Below are 27402 nucleotides of genomic sequence, written 5' to 3' on the forward strand. Positions count from 1 at the left end.
TGATAATGCAGTGCAAACAGAGATGAAACAAACTTTACCAATAAATCATACTCAACAAGATAATCCGCAAAATACTCCCACAATTTCAAATACCATTCCCTCCACACCTACCATGTCTTCTCAAACCACATCGCAAACAGAAGTCATCCCGCATTTATCAATAAACACAACCCAACAACCACCACTACAAAATACATCCATACATTTAACCACGTCTTCGGTCAACACTACAATCGCAACACCTACATCGTCTGAGTCATCCTATAATATCCAAAAACAAAAATCAACCTCACCCGAAGCAAGTCAAAACTTACCTCTAAACAAAAATACACAGATGAATACTCACGAACCCCAGATAACTTCGGATAAAACAACAGGAAAAAGAACCTTAGAAGATGCAACATCGCCACCCGCCGAAGACGAATTCGAAAAACCTAAACTTCAATTAATGAAAAAAACCAAAACTGACGACAAAAACTTAACAGATGAGATAACAAATCTTAAAACGTTTTTAGAACCAGTTCGAGAATATCTAGAAAAAAGCGAAACACAATTGTTAAACTTTGATCAAGTAGTGGATTTATTCGAAAATATACAAGGAGCAAAAGACATAATCAGCATAACAAAATTATACTCAGATGACTCTCAGGCACTTATAAAGTTTCTAACAGAATTACATCCATATTATACCGACAAAAGAATGAAAAACAAAAGCACCAGATTAAGGAAAAAACTTGGCAAATACATTGGTTTAAAAACTTCATTCTCGGGAGAAGACTCCGACTCGTCTATAAGCTCTTCTAAAGAATAATTAAATTCACTTCTCTACTTCAATGGAACTTAAATGGGTTCTATACCCATTTCGAAAAACTTAAACATATTATCTCTGAAACCCACCCATCTATTATCTGCCTACAGGAAACAAATTTCAAAAATTCAAGCCACGTATATAACTTTCGTAATTATTCATGTTTCTACAAAAACAGATTAAACCAAAATATTGCCAGTGGAGGAGTAGCAATTTACGTAGATGAAAAATTCATGAGCACACAGTTAACAGTGACTTCAAATAATATTGAATTAATAGCTATCTCAATAAATATACCTCAAAAGATTTATATATGTAATATGTATATCCCACCAAATCAATCCATATCCCAAGAAGATTTAATAGCTATTATGGAACAAATTCCTTCACCTAGAATTATCGTCGGAGATCTTAACGGACACAATCCGATGTGGGGCTCCATAAAACTCAACTCGAAAGGTCGTATTATAGAAGACATAATAACATCCCAAAATCTGAATCTACTTAACGACGGAAGACCAACCAGATTCAACATCCAAAATGGCACAACATCGGCAATTGATATTTCTCTGTGTGACCCAATTTTGTCCACCACATTAACATGGGACGTACTACCCTATTTATACGGTAGTGACCACTACCCCATTATAATTTCTTTAACACATCAGAGCACAATAAATATTGAGTCATCTATCATAAAGTGGAATATTAAAAACGCTGATTGGACTAACTTTACCAAACAAATTGAACAGGACATTAACCAAACCAACTTCACATCATCAAACGACATAGACAAATTTTTAAGTACATTTTTACAAATGATCACTAATGCCGCCATGACATATGTAGGAAAAACAAAAATATTAAAGAAACATAAGCCTCTTCCATGGTGGACACCTGAATGCAGCCAAGCTACGAGAGAGTATAAGAAAGCTTTCAATAAACTAAAGCGTCACAAAACAGACGAAAACACAACGGAATACAAAAAACGACGAGCTGAGGCAAGATACATTCTAAAAAAGAATAGAAAAGAATCCTGGAAAAAATTCATCTCATCTCTAAATACCTCTTCAACAATAAGTACAGTTTGGAGAAACTTAAGAAAAATCTCTGGTAAAAGCCAACCATATAAAATTCCTTTTCTAGCAAAAAATAACAAAATAATTAGAGATAGAAAAGAAATCGTAGATATGTTAGCAGACCAATACGAGTTAAATTCCAGTGATGAAAATTATACTGACGATTTCAAAATGCATAAAAACAACGTAGAAAAAAACATACTGGGATTTGACGAACATGAGATTCACAACCTTAACGTTCCTTTTTCCTTAATAGAACTTGCCGAAGCCTTAAACTCTTCGAAAGATGCAAGCCCGGGACCAGACGGTATTCCCCTAGCATTTCTACTACATCTTCCAGACAATGGGAACAATTTATTATTAGACCTTTATAATTCAATCTGGAGTAACCAGGTTTTCCCTTCAACCTGGTCCGAAGCAATAATACTACCTCTTCTCAAACCTGATAAATCCCGGACATCACCAGAATCATATCGACCAATATCTTTAACCAATATTATATGTAAAGTGCTAGAGAAAATGATAAATAAAAGACTGAGATGGTATTTAGAACAACAAAAACTTCTTATCCCACAGCAAAGCGGATTTAGGCAAAATCGATCCACTGTAGACAACTTAATAGACTTAGAGTCAGGCATACATGAAGCATTTGCAAATAAGCAAGATTGTATCGCAGTCTTCTTTGATATTAATAAAGCTTACGATACTGTGTGGCGATTCAATATCATAACGAAATTGCATAATTGGAATATCAGAGGAAATATGTTAAAATTTATATCAAATTTTCTTCAATCTCGCAGCTTCATAGTTCGATCAGACAACGTTAACTCAGATAAAAAAGTTCAAAAGAACGGAGTACCACAAGGATCAGTTATAAGCTCAACCCTTTTCCTAATAGCCATAAACGATATACTTCAACAATGCTCACCAATTGTCAAAGGAAGACTATACGCTGATGACTTAGTTTTATTTGCCAAAGGAAAAAACTCTACATCTATACAAAAACATTTACAACAAACAATCAATCAGTTAGAAACATGGTCTAGGTCTATCGGATTACAATTCTCACCGACAAAAACTAAATGTATTCTATTCACAAGAAAACATAACACTCGAACTCCGCATCTGAAGCTATATAACCAAACCCTTAGTTTCACAAATAATGTCCGATTTTTAGGTATGGTTTTCGATCAAAAGTTATCATGGAAAAAACATACAGAAGAACTTAAAAAATCATGCCAAGCAGGATTAAATGTTATGAAAACTATTTCCAGCAAAAACTGGGGAGCAGATCAAAATACACTATTACACGTATATAAATCTTTAGTCAAATCCAAACTCGACTATAGTACGATAGTTTATTCATCAAGCAAAATTTCAGTATTGAAAACCTTAGAAACTGTTCAAAACGCGGCTCTACGAATAGCTACAGGTGCGTTTCGAACGACACCAGTTGAAAGTTTACAATGCTTAACAGGAGAACCACCCCTAAGTTTACGATGCAAATATCTTTCTCTCTCATATGCTTCTAAAATAGCCAGTAATAAAGAACACCCTACTTATACCAATACATTCACAGATCGATTTCAAGGCACTTTCTCTGCAACAAGATTAGATCCACCATTTTACGAAAGAATTAGGAGAAACCTTCATGACCTACATCTTCAATTTCCTGAAATTATCCCAACAAATTTCCCAACTTCTCCACCCTGGTTAATACCAATTCCCAAAATTAATACTAACCTTAGTATATACAAAAAAAGTGAGACCATAACAGACCTAATCAAACAATCATTCTTAAAAGAAATGGAAACCTTTAAAAATCACTACAAGATATACACTGACGCATCCAAATCATCAGACGGTGTTGGTGCAGCCATCCTCACACCCAATACATCATTAAAATTTAAATTCAAGCCTATTACGTCGTCATTCACTGCAGAGTTGTATGCAATATTACAAGCACTGATCCACATAAAAGAGTCGAAACAATCCCCGTCTCTCATAATAACCGATTCACTCAGCTCACTTAACATTATCAAACGTCTTTACACCAATAATCCAATTGCCTTACATATCCAATCAGAAATAGCGATCCTAAATAAAAAAAAGATCACTGTCGACTTTATGTTTGTCCCATCACACTCAGGTATACAAGGAAATGAGGAAGTAGATCTACTAGCCCGTTCAGCATCCCTCAGCCAGGACTCCATCCTTATTAACGAGGTTTCTTCCGATGACCTGAAGTCAGAAATAAAATATAAAGTGTTTAGTGCGTGGCAAAATAAATGGAGTGCGTCGCAAAATAAACTCAAGGAAATCAAACAATCAGTGAAACCGTGGCCGCAAATAATAGCGAACAGACCCGACCAAGTGAAAATAACACGTTTACGGCTGGGGCACAGCAACCTAACACACAAACATCTCTTTACGCGAACTGTGCCGCCTATGTGTGAAAACTGTGACACAACACTCTCCGTGAAACATATATTAACTGAGTGCAAAACATATGAAACAATAAGAAAGAAGTATACCATCCCAATGAATATAAAGGAAGCCTTAGGAGTAAACATGAATGTTAAAAACACAATAAATTATCTTAAAGACTCTGGACTGTATCACCTATTGTAATTTTTATTAACTTTACTTTTGTTATATTTTTTAGATCGCTAATAACCCCTGTGGTTACAGCGTAAATAAATAAAAAAAAAATGTTCTATACAAAAATGTTCTACATAAAATTTAAAACAAAAAAGGTCCTATACACATTGTTATAAAATCAACGGTTCCAGAGTTACGGAGGGTGAAAAGTGGAGGTTTTCGATACTTTTTATATTTTTTGGGCAATTGCAATTGATGATAATTTTGGGTGGTGAGGTTGACGTTTCTTCAAGGTCTTATCACTAGCTTACCATCGGCCACTGAAATAGCAAATTTGATTTATAAAACACAATCCTGTTAAAGAAAATCAGTAGGTAATTGCCCAAGAAATATAAAAAGTATCGAAAACCTCCACTTTTCACCCACCGTAACTCTGGAACTTTTGATTTTATAACAGTTATATGTGTCAGACCTTTTTTGTTTTAAATTTTATGTAGAACATTTTTGTATAAATAATTGTTTACGCTAAAGCATAGTTTTAGAAATATTGACGAAAAACTTAAAAAAAAACTACTAAGTTACGATTTCTCCCCCATCTCCCCCCCCCCAAACCGGACGCTCAAAATGGTGTAACTTTTTACTGAACAATATGTGGACCATATAGAGCAATTTGGTGTTGGAGGAAAACTTTTACTTTGGATTTTTAGGTTAGGCCTTTTTTGGACCAATTATACTATACTACCTCAGTAACTTTGAAAGTGTTCATTTTAGAAGGATTATGCATAGGGCCTTTTTTATTTCAAATTTAATGTGGAACATTTTTGTATTGAAGGTTGTTTATGCTAAATCGTATAGTTTTAAAAATATTTACGAAAAACGTAAAAAACTACGAATTTACCGATTTCTCCCCCCTCTCCCCCCAAATCCGACGCTCAAAATGGTGTGACTTTTTTCTGAACATTATGTGGACCATATAGAATAATTTGGTGTTGGAGGATAACTTTCACTTTGGATGTCTGGGTTTGGGTCTAGTTATACCATACTATAGCAATATAGCTGTAATAATATTGTTGCTAGACATGTAAATTGTCATTGTATACCGGGTGTACGAATCAAACATTGTTTTTTTCTCAAAGTTCGCATCACCCTGTGGACTATTGTAGCATATAAAATACTGAAATTAAAACCCAACTATACCCTCAGGTTTTCGTAACATTCTGTTTTTAGATTAATTCGCTTATGTTGGATAATAAAAAAGTTAAGTACTTTGACAACTGGCCATGTTCGTCATCAGTACAGGGTGTTCCTAAATAAGTGCGACAAACTTTAAGGGGTAATTTTACATGAGAAAATAATGACAGTTTGCTTTATAATCATATGTCCGCAAACGCTTCGTTTCCTAGATACGGGATGTTCAATTTTTTTTTACAAACTGACGATTTATTTATTGCTTTAAAACCAGTTGAGATATGCATATCAAATTTGGTGGGTTTTAAGACGTAATATGAACGGTCATAATACCCGTTTGCACGCCAATGGTGAATATTAAATTCTTAATTGTATGTCAAAAAATGTGCAATACGTCTTACAATCCATCAAATTTGATTTACATATCTCAACTGGTTTTAAAGCAATAAATAAATTGTCAGTTTGTAAAAAAAATGAACATCCCGTATCTCGGAAACGAAGCCTTTGCGGACATATGATTATAAGGCAAACTGTCATTATTTTCTCATGTAAAATTACCGCTTAAAGTTTGTCGCACTTATTTAGAAACACCCTGTACTGATGACGAACATGGCCAGTTGTTAAAGTATGTAACTTTTTTATTATCCATTATAGGCGAATGAGTTTCAAAAAAGGGAATGTTAAGAAAACCTGAGGCTATAGTTGGGATTAAGTTTCAGTATTTTATAAATGTTAGAATAGTCCACAGGGTGATGCGAACTTTGAGAAAAAAACACATTTTGATTCGTACACCCGGTATACAATGACAGTTTACCTGTCTAGCAACAATATTATTACAGCGATATTGTTAATGAATGGTTATAGCATGGTAAAAAAATCACTTAAATCAGACAACAGGTTTATGAAATTCGAGACATCAAAAATGACCAAATTTTTAAGTGGATCGATTTTTTTGCACCTGAGTGTAATTATTACAGATCATTCAATAAACTAACATGCGATTTCACTTAACTGCGTTGACTTTTTCGATATAATATATTTTAGAAGTTTTGTCTATTGTATGTCGTTTCGATGAAAAATAGACATATTAACAAAATTTATTTTAATATAAGCAGTTTCCGATGTAAAAGACAAACAATGAGGGATTTAATCTCAGTAAAGTATTTTAAAAAAGAAAAACATGTTACAAAAAACAATTATTTTGAAACATGATTAATACTCTAGAATTTCTGTAGATTGTCCAGTACATAATAATATTATGTATATAGACTGTATGGTATTCGTAATTTATAATTTAAAAAAAATGTTTAATATAATTTCCAAATTTTTTATTGATTTTGCGACTTTATTCGATTTTTTAGTCGTGGACACAGTTGTTTAATTTGAAGGACAACAAATAAGTATGTAAGTGTCAAATACCAATTTAGCAACTCATTCCATCTTTTATTTTTCTTATGGTTTTTGTAAAATACGTTATATTTTAAGTTACGAACCCAAAAATAGCATCTGCATGGCCGAGTTTGTGATCGTAATGTACCCTAAATATTCAGTATATTAACCATGCTTTGTGGATTTCATGAAATACCCTTTTAACGAATGTAACTCCTAAAATAAAAACAGGTCTATGCTACGTAACGGAGCTCGGATTTCATACAGGGTGGTCAAAAGTTGAAAGTGTATGTTTTACTCAGCAAATCGAGCCTCGCTCAGGTCAGAAATATTTTAAACGTGGTAGCATAAAATCAAATTTTTGAAGTTATACTTCTTTACGGGCGTAATGACGGTGAAATTTTATATGGGAAAACCTAGCGACCGGGCGCATGCGCATTATAACTTTGTTCTGATTGGATGTTCAAATGACATGACAAAAATTATCCAATATGGCAGCTGTGGCACAGCTGTGGGACTGTGTTTGGTTATAATGTATGCTTGTTGCGTTTTAAAATTTGTAGGAAGAGAAACAACAAACAAAAAGTTAGTTAATGGTTATACTGCCTTTTTAAATAGTTTTCATATTATATTTTTGGACTTATTTACATAGAAGAGATGATTGTTGCATGCCAATGTGAAAGCTCATCAAACTGTGACTAGTATGAGTGCCGCAGATCTCGCTTATTCAAAGCTAAAGAATCTTTCACTGGTAAGTGTTTTATAAATAGTTGATCAAATTTTGTTATGATATTTGAACATAGCCACTTTGCACGACGCAAGTGATTGCGAAATGTATTAGTCGTTATACGGGCTCCGATACCTACCTTGAACCTACCAAAATACATAAGTAGTATGTAATACTTTTTTTTACATAATTTGATTACCATCAAAATTTATATCAATATTCACCTAATATATTGTCTTCTTACCCTATGTTTTGTTGTATTTTTTCAATTCTAAATCATTTCAATTCAAAATCAAAATAATTTGATTTACATAAGTTAAAAATGTCAAAAGGTTAATCTGTTTAGTTAGACGATCTTCGCACATAATGACAAGCTGCCTCTGTGGTGCAGTTTTAATGCGGGTGAATCCCAATACAACGCAAATACCAGCCGCGTGGTAAGTTGGTTCGAATCCCAATAGAAACTTTTATTTTTTTATTTTTTTTTATACATTTTATGATTGTAAGTATATTTATTATATAATTTTATTTTCAGAAAATACGTATTTAGTTAAAAATTTTTCCGACAATTAATGTTCAGAAATCATTTGTGGCATTTTTAATGTGTTTGTGTGTGTTTTATTTTTTTATTATTTTAATTTTTGGCACTGTTTTAATAAAAATGTTTGAGAAGTATTAAGTATAAATTAATTTAATATTTAAATAAAATATAAATAAAAAGTATATTAATTTCGTTTATAATCATATAATCATATAATAGAAGTATAACTTCTTACGTGCGTACAAAGTACACACACATTCTTTTTTTTAGTAAACAAGTTTTATGGTAGGGGAGCAAAGTATGCTAAATTTGCAGTCACTCGAGCGTTATGGGGACCTATTGGGTTGTGATTATTGGGTCCTAAAACCAAAAAAAGTTAAGTAAAAGTTTCCATTTTAGTGGGGACTTTCCATTTTTTAATTTAATTTTCCATTTCCAACAATCGTTTTTTCCGATTGTAGCGCCATCTATCCATAATTCGAAAAAATGTCTCGAATAAAAGTTGCTTATTTTTACGTAAAGATTCCAAATCTGCAATAAAAATTTGGTGGTCCCATTTAAGATTTTAAAGTAACCCCCCACCCCACCTCCGTGGGGGTCGTGTTTGGTACCATTTGATAGATTTTTGAAAAATATTGAAGACGTATTTTTAGTTTTTCGATCTGACGTTCATTTCGCGAAATATTCGCTTTTTTTGTGAAACTTTTTGACACCCATTTTCTTGCTCAAATCGTCAGATTTTTGAAATATACACTCTTTTGCATGTACTTAACTTACCTTATCTTAATCTGACAAATTCGAGTATTTTTATTAAGGATATATTTTTTTCGGGCCCCCTTAACGAACTTCCCTGTGTTAAGAGCCAATATATGGTAGAGGTACATCTGCAGGGTACCAGGTTTCTCCCCATATGATAATTTGACGCGCTCAAATGACTGCAAAAATCCCCGCTTGGACTCCCCTACTATTATTTCCGGAGAAATAAAACGTCTAAGGGGACCAGTTTCTGGTTGTGCCTATTCGTGGTTTCTATTACGTGCAAATCAAACGAATGATGAATAAAAGAAGACACGGGGAAGTATAAAAGTTGCACCTCACTACCTGTCTATTCATCATGGCCAAATTCAACTTTCATTAATTTGCCAGAATATTACGAGTAGACCGAAACAATAAATAACAAGTTAGTTTTTTTGCAGTATTGTATTGAAGGGTTTTGTCAATCTAATGCGACTTATTTGAATTTTAAACATGATTTTAACATTTTCTGTATCATATACAGCTGCCATTATCATTAATATTTTATGTAAATAATATTAGATGAAACAAAGCATGAATCAAATAAATTAAATAGAGGTGCATGACGCATGTGCTTTGTTTCCGTTAGGCCGGCCGCAAGTTGACACGCAGCTTCGTGAGTTGACGTAGGGTGAGATATAGTGAATTTCTGTGAAACACAGAAATGATACTAAATACTAACACCCCAACTTCCCATGCAGAGTGACGTGGCGCAGGTTTCACGGTCCGTGAGCTTGCGCTACGCAGTTCTCATTCCGCAGATTGTCACGGTGTGTGGAAGTAAGATCCACGAACTCTGCAAGAAAGAAACACGTCATGTTACCTTAAGAACAATAGGTGCAAACTGCGTTTAGTTTGCGGTGATCCAGTCAGTAGCAGTTTTTTCTCACCTCACCAAGCAGCGTGTCAAGTTACAGATGGCCGTACAGGCGTAATACTATTCATAGCAGTTGTATCATAAAGCGTCAATTGTAAAATTAAAACAGTTGATTATACTATAGTTACGAAATGATAATTTTGCTATGCATGCATTGTGCATTGCAAAGAAGATATAGTTTACTATAGATATAGCTTTCTCGTAGATTGTCTTATTATCCAGGTCTGATTTGTCGAGACGTTTTGCAATAAAATCCATGCAAGTCAAATGTATCCCAAATCCTACGTCTTGATTTTATATTATGTGTATAACATTTTAAACCTATTATTAAATGTAGTCTTAAACACACGGCGCAACTGTTTTAAAACAACGGTTGGAAACTAGTCTCATCTGCAATCAGTTACAACCAGTTTACGACCCAAATGAGACCTGTCTCTGCCTAGGGAGTAAATGGTTATGGATCAGTTGTGTTCATTTATTCGAGAAATGCCGTGGTTTTACTATTTTGGTAAAAAATTAGAAGAACTAAACGACTACACAAAGAGAATGACTAGGGATAGCATCAGGGCAGGATTTACATATGGGCTGAATGGCGGCAAATTTTGGTAAAAAAGTAAAAAATGGCAGGGGGCGGCAAATTCTTGAGAGCCCAGATCTGGATAGTATCGCAAAACACAACTAAAATATTCTCCAACGGGAACACGATTTGTAGATTGTACAAGTTTTTAAAAGAAATGAAAGGTAGAATTTACAAAACAGTCATCAGACCAATAATGAAATACACAGAGAGAATAAAGAGAATGCTAGAAACAGCAGAGAGTAAGATACTATGGGATAGAGCTAAAGCTAGAAGTACAGATATACGACGGAGATGCAAGGTGGGGAACATTAATAACTGGATAAGAAACAGAAGAGTACAATGGAATGACCACGTAAGCCGAATGACAACAAATAGGAGGGCGAATACCAGTTCCCCAATAGAAAGGCGATCAGTGGGAAGACCACGAAAACGATGGAAAGACAACTTACTGGAGGTACATTGGAAAAACAGACAGTTATGTTTAGATACACAAAAAGAAGAAGAAGAAGAAAAGCCTTATATCTTGCCGTACTGCTCCACCATAGGCCGATCAGAACGAGCGTAATATAGACTAAGTTGCTGATTCATTTAGAATTTTAATAGAATACTGATGAATAAGCAGTCTGATTTTTGCATGAGATTTTAATGAAAGCATAACAAATCAATTGGAAGTTCTGTCCGACAAAATACATGGGACGTTTTCGTAGTCTGACGTTCGAAACCTGTAACCTTAAAACTTCCCCTGTTCCAGTGTTCCCGTACATCAAAATTTGTCCGACTAGACACCGTTAAGTTATTAACAAATTTTCAGCTTGCTATTAATAAACTTTTTTTAGTACGCGGGTTCCAGGCCTATAAATACTTTTTAGAAATTAAGAACATAAAGTATATTTTAGCTTATTAACTTTCTAAAGATCTATGTTAATATTCATATGACTATTGATACCATCAGTAAATAAAAATAATATCAGTATTTTTTATGTATAATAATAGAAATGGTTTTAAATGATATATTATTGTGACCACCCTGTGTGTTAAGCTCTGGTTCACAATTCGCTTCAAATACGTTATAATGGTTGTCTCATAAACGGCAAAGCTGTTGGACGTAAAACTCTGCAGATCTATGTATAGTAGTTAATCAACATGATTTAAGATAGATTAGAGGTATTTGCGAATATTAGAATAGTTTTACAGTGATCGTGTGACATAAATGCATGATATTATATAATATGTAATCATATTTCTTTATTAAAAACTTGTGTAAAATATTTAAAAACGTTTGATATAACGGTTTAATGATGTCTTCGTTCCTGCTACTATGCCACATTTAAACACATTGATTTCAGTCAAATCGAACCATAAATGCCAACTTTTTAAGTTATTTTCTTTACCTTTATCCCTGTGCAGAGTCGGTTTCCCTAATTATCTTTCCCATAAGTTTCTATATTGAGTCATACTAGCATAAATTTCCTTTACCGATATGTCCTGTCTAAGTGTCTTCCACAAGTCTTCTTTGGTATTTCTCTCCTACTTCTCCCAGTAACTTGTAAATCAGCAATTCTTTGTGTGTATCTGGACGTTGAATATGACCAAACCATCTTAACCTATGCTCTTTTGGCATCATTTGAGCATCAATTTTTGTCACCCCCAGACTTTCCCAACATACTCATATTATCCCTTTTTGTTACTCCACTCATACAGATTTGTTATGTGTGTGTTGAAGATTTAAGAAAATTATTAAAAAGCAGAAAAATCTTTTAATTTGATATGGAGGGAGCTAAGAAACAGTATGATGATTGTTACTTTTACTTATTTCTTTATGTGCATAGGTCCCTCCAGTTTCGCACTTACAGGATTTTATTGTCTCTCATGTCGTACATTCTTTGACGGCTTTGCTATAGATTTTAAAGAACCCTTTGGATTGATATGAAATTTGGCATACACTTAGCTAACATGTCAAAGAAAAAAAGTGATATTGTGCCGATGTGTGCTTTTGCCCTGTGGGTGAGTTTCACCCCTTCTTGGGGGTTGAAACACATACGTTCAAAATAAGTCCTGCTTCTTCTTAAAGTTCCATCTCCTATCGGAGGTTGGATATCATAATGGCTATGGTCACTTTGTTGGCTGCTGCTCTGAACGGTTGTAATGAACTACAGTTAAACCATTCTCTAAGGTTCCTCGGCAACCAAAATAAGTCCGGAATCCGATAAACTGACTAATTCTAAGCAACTTTTATTCTATACAATTGTTTCACTAAGTCAATACTTTTCGAGTTATTTGCGAGTGAATATGTTCATTTTTCAACAAAACAAACACGTTTTTAGACAATTTTTCGCAAATAATTCAAAAAGATTTTATCGAAAAAAAAGATTCTTAGCAAAAATATAGCCTGTAAAAAAGTGAAAAAAATGGTGTATGCATGAGCAAGAAGTCTCTAGACCTAGAAGAAGCAGACGTATAGCTAAAGAAAAAAGGTTCATATTCGCCAAATTCCAAATAGAATATTTGTACGTGAAATAACCAAAAGATGAAGCACGTTTTGGACAAAACTCATTACAACTTTTTTAAAAAAACTTTATTTCTGTTTTTATAAAAAAAAAGATTCTAGCATTAAATGTAAGCAAGTTACGCTCAAAATACAGTTGGTCCCTTTTGTTTTGACAAAAAAAAATCTGGAAAATCATCCCCTAATTAGCAACTTAAAATGAAACTAATCGTTTCCGCTTTACAAGTTGCTTTGTTTATGTTGCGTTTATATGATCTGTAAGTTTTATCGATTCAACGTGCTTATTTTTGAAAAAAAAATTGGTTTTAAAGTAAAACTTTTAAAATTTTTAATTTTGAAAAAAATTCCTTTTTTTTCAAAATGACTTAAAAATTATTAGAGGTACCAAAAATCTCAAACCATAAAAAAGTCGGCTTTGCTTCTCTGAATATCTTGTATTTTTTTGTTTTTCTGTAAGACAAAGATTGGTTAAGATTTGGTGTTTCTAAATTTGCATAAACACGTGATTAGTGACTCGTTCAAGTCTTTTCAACTACAGCCCTTTCAAAAATAAGAACTTTGAACCTATTAAACTTACAGATTATATAAACAATACATGCACCAGTAAAGTAACTTGTGAAATGGTAACGAATAAGTTCATTTGAGATGCTAATTAGGGGGTGATTTCCCCGAGTTTTTTATCAAAAAACGGGATTAACTTTATTTTGAGCGTAACTTGTTTACTTTTGATGCTAGAAATTTTTTATAAAACAAAAATAAAGCTTTTTTTAAACACTGTTAAAAAGTTGTAATGAGTTTTGCCCATAAAGTGCTTCATTTTTTGGTTATTTCACGTTAAAATATTCAATTTGGAATTTGATAAATATGAACCTATTTTTAATTAGCTATAACTCTGCTTCTACTAAGTCTAAATATCTAAGACATACACCATTTTTTTTCACTTGTTTACAAGCTATGGTATGAATATTTTTTCGACAAAATATTTACTTTTTGAGTTATTTGCGAAAAACCCTCTAAAAACGTGAATATTTTGTTGAAAAATGAACATATTTTTCTCGAAAAGGTACTCGCAAATAACTCGGATATTCCGTAAATAACCCATAATCCTTCTGAGGATTTTCCTTTCGAATATTCTTAATTTTTCTGCATCTCTATCTATGAGTTACATTGTTTCAGCTGCGTATGTAACTACCGGTCTGATTGAAACTCTAGGCATCATTGAATTATTTTCAGTTTTGTTTTTCTGGATAAGTTCTTGTCCTTCATTAGCCTATAATATCTCCAGTATGTTTTGTCGCCTGACTGTTGTAAATACAATGGTCAAATATTCTATATAAGAATCAGGAAAAGAAATAAAACATGTTTCCGCAATATACTTAATCCTTCTTCATATGGTTACTTTGGTTCATTAGAAGCAATGACTGAAATTGATATGTTAAAATAGCATTACAGCCGTAGCAAATCTACTGTTATACCGTTGATTGGAATATTGCAATATTTCAATTAACGGTTATAGTGATTATTGGGATTTTCCCATTGATTTTATAGTGATTAGTTTAAATCAAACCATAAAAAATGTTATACGCTATATGTTTATCTTACCTTTTGTTTTTTTTCTAGAATCTCCATATCATGATGTAAGCGGCCTACCTGACCCGTACTTAGAGCAAATGGAAGACGAAAAACCACCACAGCATATGTCTCTAAGTTACGAAGAAAGTCTAGAAAGCGGCTATTCGACTCCCAATTCTAGAACACGACGAGTCATCCGAGAGATAATCGTGTAAGATTTTTTAAGTGTTGCCTACTGTTCTCTACTATCGAACCTTCACAATTTCTATATTTTTTGTTAAGAGTTTATATCAACCCACCTGAAGGTCTGTAATTTGATCATAATACTCAGTATTTAATGTTAATGAAAAATGATGCATTTAAGATACGCATTCTTTTTATTCATATCATATGAGAAAAACAATATGCTCTCTTTCTCATTTTTTTTTATGTACCATATGTGCCAAAGACGAAAGAGTTTCTATTACACACTGAATCTGTAAAGATTGTAATAGGTATATTTTCGATTATAGTCTTTTTACTACAAAGACACGCTTACGTCATTCAAGATTTATGACGTCAGAGCATTGCCAAAACATTAGAATATGACTTTTCATCATGGCCATGTTTATTGTACAGTGAGAAGCTAGGCATCATTGCTTGTCACAGATATTTTTCTTTGTTTTTGTTTTCTGTTCAAATAATATCTATAATTCTTCATTCTAATTAATGATGCCAATCGGTTTTCATTACTTACTTGCGGAAATATACTTAATTAAATACAATATTATCATAGTGTTTAATATAATCAATAAAATAGATCATTTAATATTTTAAGCCTAAAAATGACAGATGCATGTACTGAATAGCATTTAATAGGTAAGAGTAAAAATAGGTATAACACGAGACTGTTTATATAGAAATAAAGGCTTTGGATGTTTTATCTAAAGTATGTTGTGTTCACAGGTACTTTATTATTATATTGTATTACTAACCTAACCCAACACTAAAAAATAAAAACAATACTAAATTATATTGAAATAAAAATACGAAAATAAAGAATAATGTGCCTCAACTAGCAAATTATTGTTTTTATTCGATTATTATTATGATACTTGTACTAAGGTAAAGAACCAAGCTGTGTCGGAGTGTGTAAGATTGGTACACGCTATAAATCATTTCAAGACAATACATATTATTTTATAACTTTTCCAAAGCCTTTATTTATTTATCAACAATCTCGCGCTATACCTAATACAATATTTTATTCGTATTAAATACTATTAAGTACATTCTTCTGTCATTTTTAGCCTTAAATATTAAACGATCCATTTTATTGATTATATACCATAATATTATTGTTAGGTAATTACTTAATATATTTCGGTAGATAATGAAAATCGATTGACATCATTAATTAGAAAAAAGAATTATAGATATTATTTGTACAGTAAACAAGAACAACGTAAAATATCTCTGACTTCTCACTGTACAAGAAACATGATCATGATGAAAAGTCATATTCTAATGTTTTGGCAAAGCTATGACATCAGAAATCTTGAATGACGTAAGCCTGTTTTTGTAGTAAAAAGACTATAGGTGCATATATTTTGATTTGTCCACTAATCTCCCAATTTTAGTAAACTACGAATCCCTTTACTCTAGTTATATCTACAATTAGTATTTACTCTTATTTCTATGCATTCCCTACGTAGAATTGCACTTCAATAGATTGTCCAATTTTCTCGATTATTTATTTAACGGTTAGAAAACACAAATCTGACAGCCAACGTTAAAACGTAAACAACTCACACTGTTAGAGACGACTATACGTTTGTGTTAATCGTGTGCGCTGTTAAATGGAACCTAATGGCTTCAGGGTCTTATCCACAGCATAGCGGACGAGCATTTGCAAATAAAAAATGTTAGTCTTCAAAAAAGACTATTTTTCGTTCGGAAATGTCCCTTTTATACGCCAGCCGAATTAGTTGACTTTGCAATTTATGTAAATACATAAATTTAAGTTTTGTATCCTTGTTTCGAATATTATTTTACAGAATAATCTGTAAAAGGATGACTGATATTTGATAGAATATAATATGATGTAAATAAATATTTTAGTTAAGTGCAGACCTTTAAAAAGTGGATGGATGTAAACTTTGGATTTATCTTCTTACGTACCTGTACCTGACAGACTTTTATTTTCGTAGTGTTGCTGAGTTACCGTTTATATTAGGAACACGATTTGTGATTTATATCAAAATAAAATGCTCTTAAAGTATTGCACAACTTGTACAAATGCCTTTAATAAAGGTTTTTTTTATTCATATTGAATTATCAAAAAAAAACGTTAATCTAGTGAATATTTTACTTAAGCGCCCACTATACTACTCGCGAAGTTGATCGAAGTTTATCGAGCACGTGAGTGTAGAAAGGTATTCATGCGACTTCGTTTTGCCTCGGGCTACTTCCATTCTGTGTCGGTTTTTGCGACCGAGTCAAAGGACTCGAAGCTCGAAGTTAGTTTCTTGAAGTTAGAAGAGTACTTCGTCGAGTAACTTCGCGAGAGTGTACTATTTACTAAAGTAAATACAAGTTTATTTGATCATTGTTGGATCGAAATAACAATTAAAAAAAACTGATCCCTAATTGTTTTGCAATCCATCTGACCGTCGTAGGTTAGTACAACCAAGACTGCAACAAATACTTTTTCTCTGCTTCTCATATTTTTAATGTGGTTCGAAAAAAGCTAAAAAAATACATTACACACAAGACTCTGAGATATTTAAAGTTGATCTGAAGTAGATCTATTGAAAGACAGAAGGACACTAACAGTGTGAACACGGTAGCCGTGTCGACGGACTTAAAGTGTTAAAGAACTGTAGAATTGTAAATATTTTATCTTAATTTTTAAGACTCCTGTATATAATTTTCTTAATTATTATTATTACGAAAACGAAATAAGAGTCTCACGCATACGAACACATGTGCGGATCGGCTTGGGGATTTGGAATCGGAGTTATCTAAGACGCAAGATAAACAAGTAGCCGCCTTGACTAATTTTAATAGTTGTCGTTTATTGGAAAAGGACGGTACATACTTTGAACCAATTTTAATAGGTTGGTTCTCAGGGGAAAACGGAAAAGGGAGATTAGATGTAAGAGATTTTTATTTGGCGTAGGGGTGCGAGAGTTAGTCGATTTTAACACCTCGATTTTTAGGACCTCGACGGACGTGTTATTTGGGATAATCGAAAAAGACGCAACTTGGAGACGCTTTAAGACGGGTATTGTGACAAGCCGGTTATAATATTCATTAAACGCAATTATTTCCAAATACATTTCTTTTTGTAAGAACACCTAAAATTTTGGTCGCAATTACACAAACACTTTTACATTTCGTCAACTTAATAGTATCTATAATTTAATAGTCTATTTTATTAATTAAAACTGTTAAGACTCATACGGACTTTTATTACGATTGTCTTTAACGAATCCTACAGAACCTTAGAACTTGGTTTTACATTCGTCACGGATATGCACACCAAGGAGAAGAGAATGCGAGTAACCTTTGGAATCGACACCAAAATAAACTATAGAAGCTCTAGATAGTAAAATATATTCAAAAATGGAATAGTTTTTTGTTTTATTATTAAACTTGTTTATTTTAAAATAAATGTACTAGTGAACTAGATAAATAACCTCCCTTGGAATGAAAAACATGTTTTTTTTTTATAAAATTCTTTTATTTTATTCGATAGTCTCCTTTATACCGTCCGAAAAATATCATTCTGGAAGCTCTGCAAATAGGGCATTTATTTCCTCAATTATCTCTTCCTTCTAGCTGAATTTTCCATTTACGAGCCATTTCTTTAGATTTAAGAACACATAATAATCGGAGGAGGCCAAATCAGGAGAATAAGTCGGATCGGAAAGCAATTCGAAGCCTAAGTCACGAATCTTTGCCATTGTCATACGCTCTTGTGAGCCGGTGCATTATCTTAAAGAAACAACACTTTTTTCACTGAGTTCCTGCTTAAATCTGTGCAATAATGCACATTAATATTGGTACCTAATAGTCAATTGAAATTATGCCTTTACAATTCTAAAATACATTGACCATAACCTTTCCGACCCATTTGGCCGCTCTTGGCTGCTTCGGATCAGATTTTTAGGCCTGAGGTCATTTCTGTCATTCATTCTGTTCTCTGGTATATAGCAGAGGATCTAGGTGTCATCAACGGTTACCAATCGATGCCAAAAGTCCGACGGATTGCGTTGGGTCCAAACCCTGGTGAGAAGTGGTGACAAAATTGTACTTGCTACAAAAGTATAGTGACACGCTTCATTTATTATTTTTTAATTGCTAATTTTAAATATTAACTTTCTTTTCTAAACGAAAATAATATGGGTCATTTAAAATTCACATGTGTTTCGCTCCTAAAATACAAAACCATATTGTATAAAATTAATGTTTTTTTCTGGGAAACAAATTCCCCATTAAATAGTTACCTTATCAGACCTTATGTCAATAAATCACTTTTTAAATGCATTCGAAGACGCTTCTTAAAACTACAGTAGTGTTTTCAGCTTTTAAAACACCAGATACAGCCTCTTTATGTCGATAAATTAGTCTTCAGCGTAAAACCACAGACATGTGTTTAGTTGAACCACATCAGTCGATACACAACCCCACCAGGCATCGGTCGGTCATACAACCCTCGCTGGGCCCAAACAATAACAAACCCTCTTACGAGATATAAGCACGCCTTTTTAACCAAAATTAAATATATTACTGTTCGTTGAGACGTGTCACACTTATTTTAATTTAAGTTAATTGTTTTCGTTAACCACCAACGGAACAAAAGTTATTAGAGGTAATGGATTTTGACAAGAGCTAGATTCATGCCGAAACTGTACACAAGGTTACTTGTTATTTACAAGGTTATAGCTCTTTTGAAAATTCATGAGGTTTACTTGGAATATTAGTAAAGAAATATTTGTAGGAAAAACGTTTTTTTTTTCTTGTGCAGTACTTTAAGTAAATTCAAAACACGGCTCGCGTTCCTAATATATTGCTGGAAAAAATATTTAATATCTTTCATGCTCGAAGTTTTTTGCTGCTAACATAGGCTTTTACTGGGTGTTTTATGAATACAAATCGAATTTTTAACACTTCTTATAAAGCTCGATGTGAAATATCACTGTCTAGTGTTTTTAAATGCAAAATATTTCAATACACAATGTATACAGGGTAAATATATATACGGTTTGGTGCAAAATGAGATTAAAATTTCTGTTTTATATAAGTGGCTGTATAAAAACTGTTTTTACTTTATAAGTTTGTAGTGATAATGTAAGCTTACATTACTGGAGTTATGTATATACCTTCGATTGTGCTGATAACTTGTACCGTTGTTCATGGTTTTTAAGTGCCTTAATTTCTCTTTTCTTAACCCTCAACTACTGACATGGATGTTTTAGGACGTAGACTCTGACATGCGGCATGTCATACCGTTGCATATTCTCCTTTGTTTTCAATATGAATTTGTCTTTATATCGCTGTATTTATTATTTACATCAACTACGGAATGATTTTTCACACTGCTGTAGAATAAAATACTGCTCCAAATAAAATAAACTCTATTTTTTCAAGAAAATTATGAACTCATGCATGATATTAAAAAAATGGTGAAGGTTCTTACAAAATCCTTTATACTTAGACTGAATTACAAAAAAACTTGGTATTGGTAACTCGAAAATAGCAAAATAGTGCTTTCCACTTGAAGATACAACTGGATGAACTTGCTGCCATACTAATAGCGAAATAATACACTGGACTGCTTTTAACTATAGATACTACTGTACAGCATATACTGATACCTACTGATACCGCATATACTGTTTATATGATACTGTGATACCGCAAGAGAACTTTACGTCAACGTAGCTCAAAGACTAAACCATACGAAAACTGCAGCAGTTGAGAGCATGTACAATTACAGACCACTTGAAGGTACACAGATGGTGTTCTAGGAATCTTTTATAAAACACGTTTTACAACAAAACATATTTTCGGCAAGTTATGACATACCGCTTGTCAGTGGTTCAGGGTTAATCTTTCATCTTAATAGCTATAATTTTCATCATTTATTCTTCCATATCTTTGTATCACTATCTAGAATGCTTATTTTTTCATTGAGCTTTAATTAAGCCATTCTTACTCAGAATATTCTATGTCTTATTGCATTTTTCCTAATACTTGATCTTGTATAATTAAACACTCGGGTGCAAAAAAAACCGATCCACTGAAAATTTGGCCATTTGTCATGTCTCGAATTTCCTAAACATGTCCGATTTAAATGATTTTTTTAACATGTATAGTCTTATTCATTAACAATATCGCTGTAATAATATTGTTGCTAGACAGGTAAACTGTCATTCTATACCAGGTGTACGAATCAAACTGAGGGTTTTTTTCTCAAAGTTCGCATCACCCTGTGGACTATTCTAGCGTTTATAAAATACTGAAATTAAAAACCAACTATAGCCTCGGGTTTTCTTAACATTCTGTTTTTAGATTCATTCGCTTATGTTGGATAATAAAAAAGTTAGGTACTTTAACAACTAGCCACGTTCTTCATCAGTACAGGGTGTTTATAAATAAGTGCAACAAACGCTTCGTTTCCGAGATACGGGATGTTCAACTTTTTTTACAAACTGACGATTTACTTATTGATTTATATCCAGTTAAGATATGCAAATCAAATTTGGTGGGTTTTAAGACGTAGTTATTGCACATTTTTTGACATCCAATTAAAAATTTTATATTCACCATTGGCGTACATACTGGTAATATAATCGGTCATAATACCCGTTTGCGCGCTAATGGTAAATATTAAATTCTTAATTTTTTGTTAAAAAATGTGCAATAACTACGTCTTAAAAACCACCAAATTTGATTTGCATATCTCAACTGGTTTTAAAGCAATAAATAAATCGTCAGTTTGTAAAAAAAAATTGAACATCCCGTAAAATTACCGCTTAAAGTTTGCCGCACTTATTTCGAAACACCCTCCTACTGATGACGAGCATGGCCAGTTGTTAAAGTACCTAACTTTTTTATTATCCAACATAAGCGAATGAATATAAAAACATAATGTTAAGAAAACGTGAGGCTATAGTTGGTTTTTAATTTCAGTATTTTATAAACGCTAGAATAGTCCACAGGGTGATGCGAACTTTGAGAAAAAAACACAGTATGTTTCGTACACCCGGTATACAATGACAGTTTACCTATCTAGCAACAATATTATTACAGCGATATTGTCAATGAATAAGGCTATAACATGGTAAAAAATCACTTAAATCGGACAACAAGTTTAGGAAATTCGAGACATCAAAAATGACCAAATTTTCAGTGGATCGATTTTTTTGCACCCGAGTGAAGATATCAATGTGATAGTTAGATACTGCATATTATAGACCATTTGAAGAGTGGATATATGTAACAAGCTAAGTGACAAAAAATAAATATTTCTGTTTTTTCCATTATAATGGTTAATGCAACAATGCCGTTAACCTGTATTATGGGCCATAGGTGATAGTTGCATTAGAAATAGTTCTAAATTAATGCAACAGATAGCGTCCAACATAAGCATAGCGTTCCGTTTCCTGAAAAAAACTCATTTTTCTCGATTGTATGTTTTTGTCACTTAGCCCGATATATATCTCCACTCTTCATTTTACGTTAAGTTGCAATAAGAAGACGAATATGAAATACATTGCGTTCTGCCGCGTAAGTTTGGTACCTCCTGTACCATAATCATTTTGTTTTTATGTTGGTATAACAATATATTTCTATTTTTATATAAAACTAAAAAAATCTATGATGTTTTGATAAGGGATTAACATTTAAGTAACAAACCTTCTTATTCCGATCCAAAAATTTGTATATGTGTATAGTCCGTCCGCTATAACTTTTCCCATGCGGTACGATTCATTTTCAATCAAATTAAGTCAAAACAGAAAGTAAAACGTACGCCGATGTGTGTAGTATATAGTATACAGTATACAAAATGTATATAAACATCGACGTTCATTTCAATTTATGTTTTGACTTAATTTGATTGAAAATTAATCGTACCGCATGGGAAAAGTTATAGCGGACGGACTATATGTAATATTGCCCCTTTGTTCAAATTTCTTAAAATCTGAATATGCTTTAATGATGTGTCAGTCGGCAAAGTTCAGTTAACGTTGCAATAAAAACTAGTTTTTATGTGGCCACTCAGTAGATGCCTTAAGATATATTATAAAAATTATAAATTTACATACACTCAGTATGATTTGAAATTGTAAATACGGCTTAGACATAATGATACATATGTGCTACGGATTTAAAATGGGTAACACACAACACTAATTTTCAATTTAGCATTTACGAGATAAATGTTTTGCAAACGTGTCATTATACTTTGTAATACAGGGTGAGAAAAAACACGGAATATATGAACTGTCTATAAATGAAGATAAATTATTTTTGTCCATGCTCACGGACCTTTAAATTAAAGTTACGTTATTGTGACATATTATGTCCGGTTTTCAAAACCTGGCAATGTTGTAAATAAATTTTAGTTTTGTAAGTATTTTTCATTGTTTGTGTATGTTTTTCTCATCCTGTAGGTATATAGTTTGTCATTTTCGGATGACATTGCCATTATTTTTAGCTAATGTGAGGCTAAACACAATAACGAAAGAACAATTTTATATAAAAAAAATGTGATTTAAATTGCAATACGCGATTGTTGTGCTCTATGTTGTTGTATATTGTTAAGGATTATTTTTTGTGTTATTTTCTAGTATTTTGTCGGTCGTGCGATGTAAATGAATCTAATTATATTTTTTGAGTAAAAGAAGGTTTTTGTAACTGGATAACCTTAAAAGAATTTATTATACATCGTTTTTATTTGCAATGTCTATACGCTGTGAGCTCGTACGTAGAGGGGATATTTACAAATTCGCGAGCGCCAGTAGTGACAAGTTTGTAAACCTTACCGGAAATTTGACATAAATGTCAAAGTGATTAATTTAAAATTAAAATTAAAAACATTAATTATAAAAAATATTAGTTGGTCAAAGCTGTGGTATATATTTTTACCTTAAATATACTTACGTTTTAAATACTGAATTTAAGTTTCTTTAATGTTCCGTAATATGTAATTATAAATTAATCTATTACTCTTAGCGCCATCTACACGATAATTGTGAAAGTATCCAAAGGTAGAAATTCATATTTTATCAATAGAACGTCAAAATGATTAGCAAAATCTTAAAAAAATCGATTACAATTTAATTATTTTTTGCGTTGTAAATATTAAGCGATAACAATTAAATAATAAATTTAAAAATTACCGGTGAAAGTTGAATTAGTAGTCCGCTAGGAGCGACACCAGCGAAGCTCAGAGCGTATCAAACTTAAATCAATATGGCGGCAGGGAGGCAAACATAAATCTTATTCTGTTAATTCTTAATGTGTTTTAGATCATTTTAGTTACGTTTCTTTGTAATTTTGTTTTGTACATGGATTAATTTAACATTTTCACTGGAAGAATTAATTTAAAACGATAATATGCCTCATTTCTATTTTGTATTGAAGTGTGGAATGCGAAGTAACCGTGATTAAATTCAGTTTTATCAGTTACCATCAGTGCTACATTACATTTTAAGCATAAAACTGAACTAAAGAAGTTATCATCTGAGAGACAAAAACAATGGTATAATGCTATAAAATGTCCTATAAAAATGCTAAGTAACTAACTATCTCCATGTTACTTACGCTTGGAAAACTGTCTCCATTCTAGGTTAGCTCAGACTCCTTGAGGGAAAATGAATCTTTTTTATTTATTTTGCCAAATCTTTGTTGTCTACCAACATCTTTCGAAAATATTCACCCATGTTTATTTATTCACTGCTTAAAACTAAATAAAGCCGTTCAAGTATACTTCTACAACTAAAAACTACACAAAATCAACAACAAAATGTTCGGAAAATACAACTAAAAAACTATTAAAGGTAAATAACTTAGGAAACACAATGGGCTACAAATAAAAATAAATACAATGTTTGTCTCCCCGCTTGTTGCACCTTTACTATCAGGTGTAGGTACCTTAAATCGGCGGTCTGCCAATAGGGCTTTTCATCGATTGTCATTTGTTTCGAGCTTCTGTCATATGTTGTATAATCTGTGTATAATATTAATATACCTACACGGATTATACGACATAAGACAGAAGCTCTAAACAAATGACTGTGATGTCAACAATAGATCAGGCTAGGGATATGCCACTCAATGCATCGGGGTGTAACGCCAATATCAAGTACAGTGGTCTAGCTATCTTTGTCTGGCGTGCGAGTGTGAGCGTATAGGGCTTTTCATTCACAGTCATTTGTTTCGAACTATTGTCATATGTCGTATAATCCGTGTATATTAATTTTATACACGGATTATACGACATTTGACAGAAGCTCGAAACAAATGACAATCGACGAAAAGCCCTATCTACCAAGAGGTGGGAGTAATGGAACGACAGTGACACAGAGGCGGCAGACATCATATGCTAGAGAGAGAAAGCTAAACGCCGGTAGAGAGAGATAGATAGACCACCGACCCGAACTGCTCCGCGTGACGCTATTTTTCGGACCTGGCCTAATCTATTGTGTTATTATATCTATGTTTTTGTCGCGTTATCCTCCGTGGTAGCCATTTTCAAGCATCTCATCACAAATCTAACACATTGCCAAAACTTTGTTCATTAAACTTTTGCAAAACACTAATGTCACAAACTAGGTATTTTTCAGTATTAGTGTTCAGTATAGGTATTTTTCAGCTACATATTTGAAAGATTGCGTTTTTACAAGCACATAATCCAGATTATAGACGTATTATAGGTTATCCCGATACAAACATGCTTAAAGAAATGAAAAATGTGCCAAATGAAAATAACACAATTTTTTTATATTTAACAAACATATTGTACTTAATTTTTACAAAACTTTTTTTATTTAATTACTTAATAATGATCTCAATCGAGTTTGTTTATTCAAAAATTGTTGCATCTGAATTTCAATGACCAAACGATATAATTTAGGTATATATTTTTGTAATTTTTTAAATGTATAATTGTTGTAATTCGAAAGAGAGCAATTTTTGAAAAAATACCACAATTTATCTGAATATACAGGGTGAGGCCCAAAAGATCAACTGTCATCAACACGCCTAACTTCACGCGCAACTTTGATGCATCCAAAATGCATAGGCACCAAGTTGGATAGGACCCTATCATATTTACAGTAACTCGCATACATAATATTAAGAAAAATAAATATATGTATATGTATATAGAATATTATAGAAATTGAATTAATGATGTATCAAACTTGTGCATGAAGTTAGGCGTGTTGATGACAGTTGAGTTTTTGGGGGCGACCCGAATATATGAGAGGACCTATAAGTATTTGGATATTAGCTACTAATGATATAGATGGTATTAAACTAAAATGGTTAATGTAACACATTTTAAAAAACTCATGTTTGGTTTCATTCTATGTCATTATATTTTTATCGTTTTTACGATAAATTGATAGCGTTTGCCATGTTTGTGTTCATATTACATTACCATTGTTGAATGTATTGCACGTCATTAAATATATCGTAATAATCTGTTTATATGCAGAAATAAATGAATGGACAGTGGTGCCATCTAGCTCAATAGTAAAATTGACGCTAGATGGCACCATTAGACTTTTTCAGACTGACCCAAAGTATTGACGGAGAATACTGTAATAGAGTTAAAACTCTTAACATATTCTTTGTTTATAACAAATTATTTATTTTAATGCCAGCTTTTAATGACTAAATTAATGTCCAAATATTTGTGGACGCCCTGTAGAAATAATTTGTAAACTTGCTGAAGCGCAAATATATTCTTATTGACGATTTCTGAATATGTAAATGTTTCATGTATATAAAATTATAAAAGACTATTATTTTGTAAATTTAAGGATAGGTGTAAGGATAAAATATACAATGTATTTGTAAATACATAAATCTAGTGTATGCACTTTTATTTGTAATTGAATTATTTGTAAATAAATGTCTATTTAAAATTTAGTGTTTTTATTACACCTACATGTATAGGGGCAATTTTAAATGCGTCCTGTACAAAACACCTTTTGTGCTTTTGATTTTGAAAAAGCATTTGACAAAGTAAGACATGAAAAATTAGTTTAAATTCTAAAACCAAAAAACATGGATAAAAGGGACTTACGAATTATAACAAACCTTTACTGGAATCAAAGAGCACAAATTGTAATAGATAACGAACCCAGTCCAGAAACTGAAATCAGGAGAGGAGTTAGGCAGGGACGTATTATGTCTCCATTACTATTTAATGTATATAGTGAAGCCATTTTTGAAGAAGCATTACTATTTCAAAGTGAAGGAATAATAATTAGCGGAAGATCTGTTAACAAAATAAGATATGCAGATGACACCGTGATTTTGGCAAGCTCTGCTGAACAACTCCAATTACTGCTAAACAAAACGAACAGTTTCTGTGAAAAATATGGACAAAAAATGAATATAAAAAGCCCAAGTACATGATAATAAAGGCAACAAATGTACAAACAAACATGCATTTGGGAAATGTACCGATAGAAAGTGTTGATAAATACAAATACCTAGGAACCTGGGTTTCAGA

General features: G+C 32.5%; 1 protein-coding gene across 1 annotated transcript in view; it reads left to right on the forward strand.

The window, feature by feature from the left end:
* LOC126886691 (muscle M-line assembly protein unc-89) overlaps window positions 1–26813 on the forward strand; it is a 554873-nt gene extending 528060 nt beyond the window's left edge. Inside the window, exon 14 of the mRNA XM_050653685.1 lies at window positions 14712–26813. Within this exon, the coding sequence (XP_050509642.1) occupies window positions 14712–14878 (167 nt within the window). The 3' untranslated portion in view covers window positions 14879–26813. The remainder of the gene's footprint in view (window positions 1–14711) is intronic.
* Window positions 26814–27402: the final 589 nt, after the last annotated feature.

This window comes from Diabrotica virgifera, chromosome 6 (genome assembly GCF_917563875.1).
Source record: "Diabrotica virgifera virgifera chromosome 6, PGI_DIABVI_V3a".
Taxonomy (NCBI): Eukaryota; Metazoa; Arthropoda; class Insecta; order Coleoptera; family Chrysomelidae; genus Diabrotica; species Diabrotica virgifera.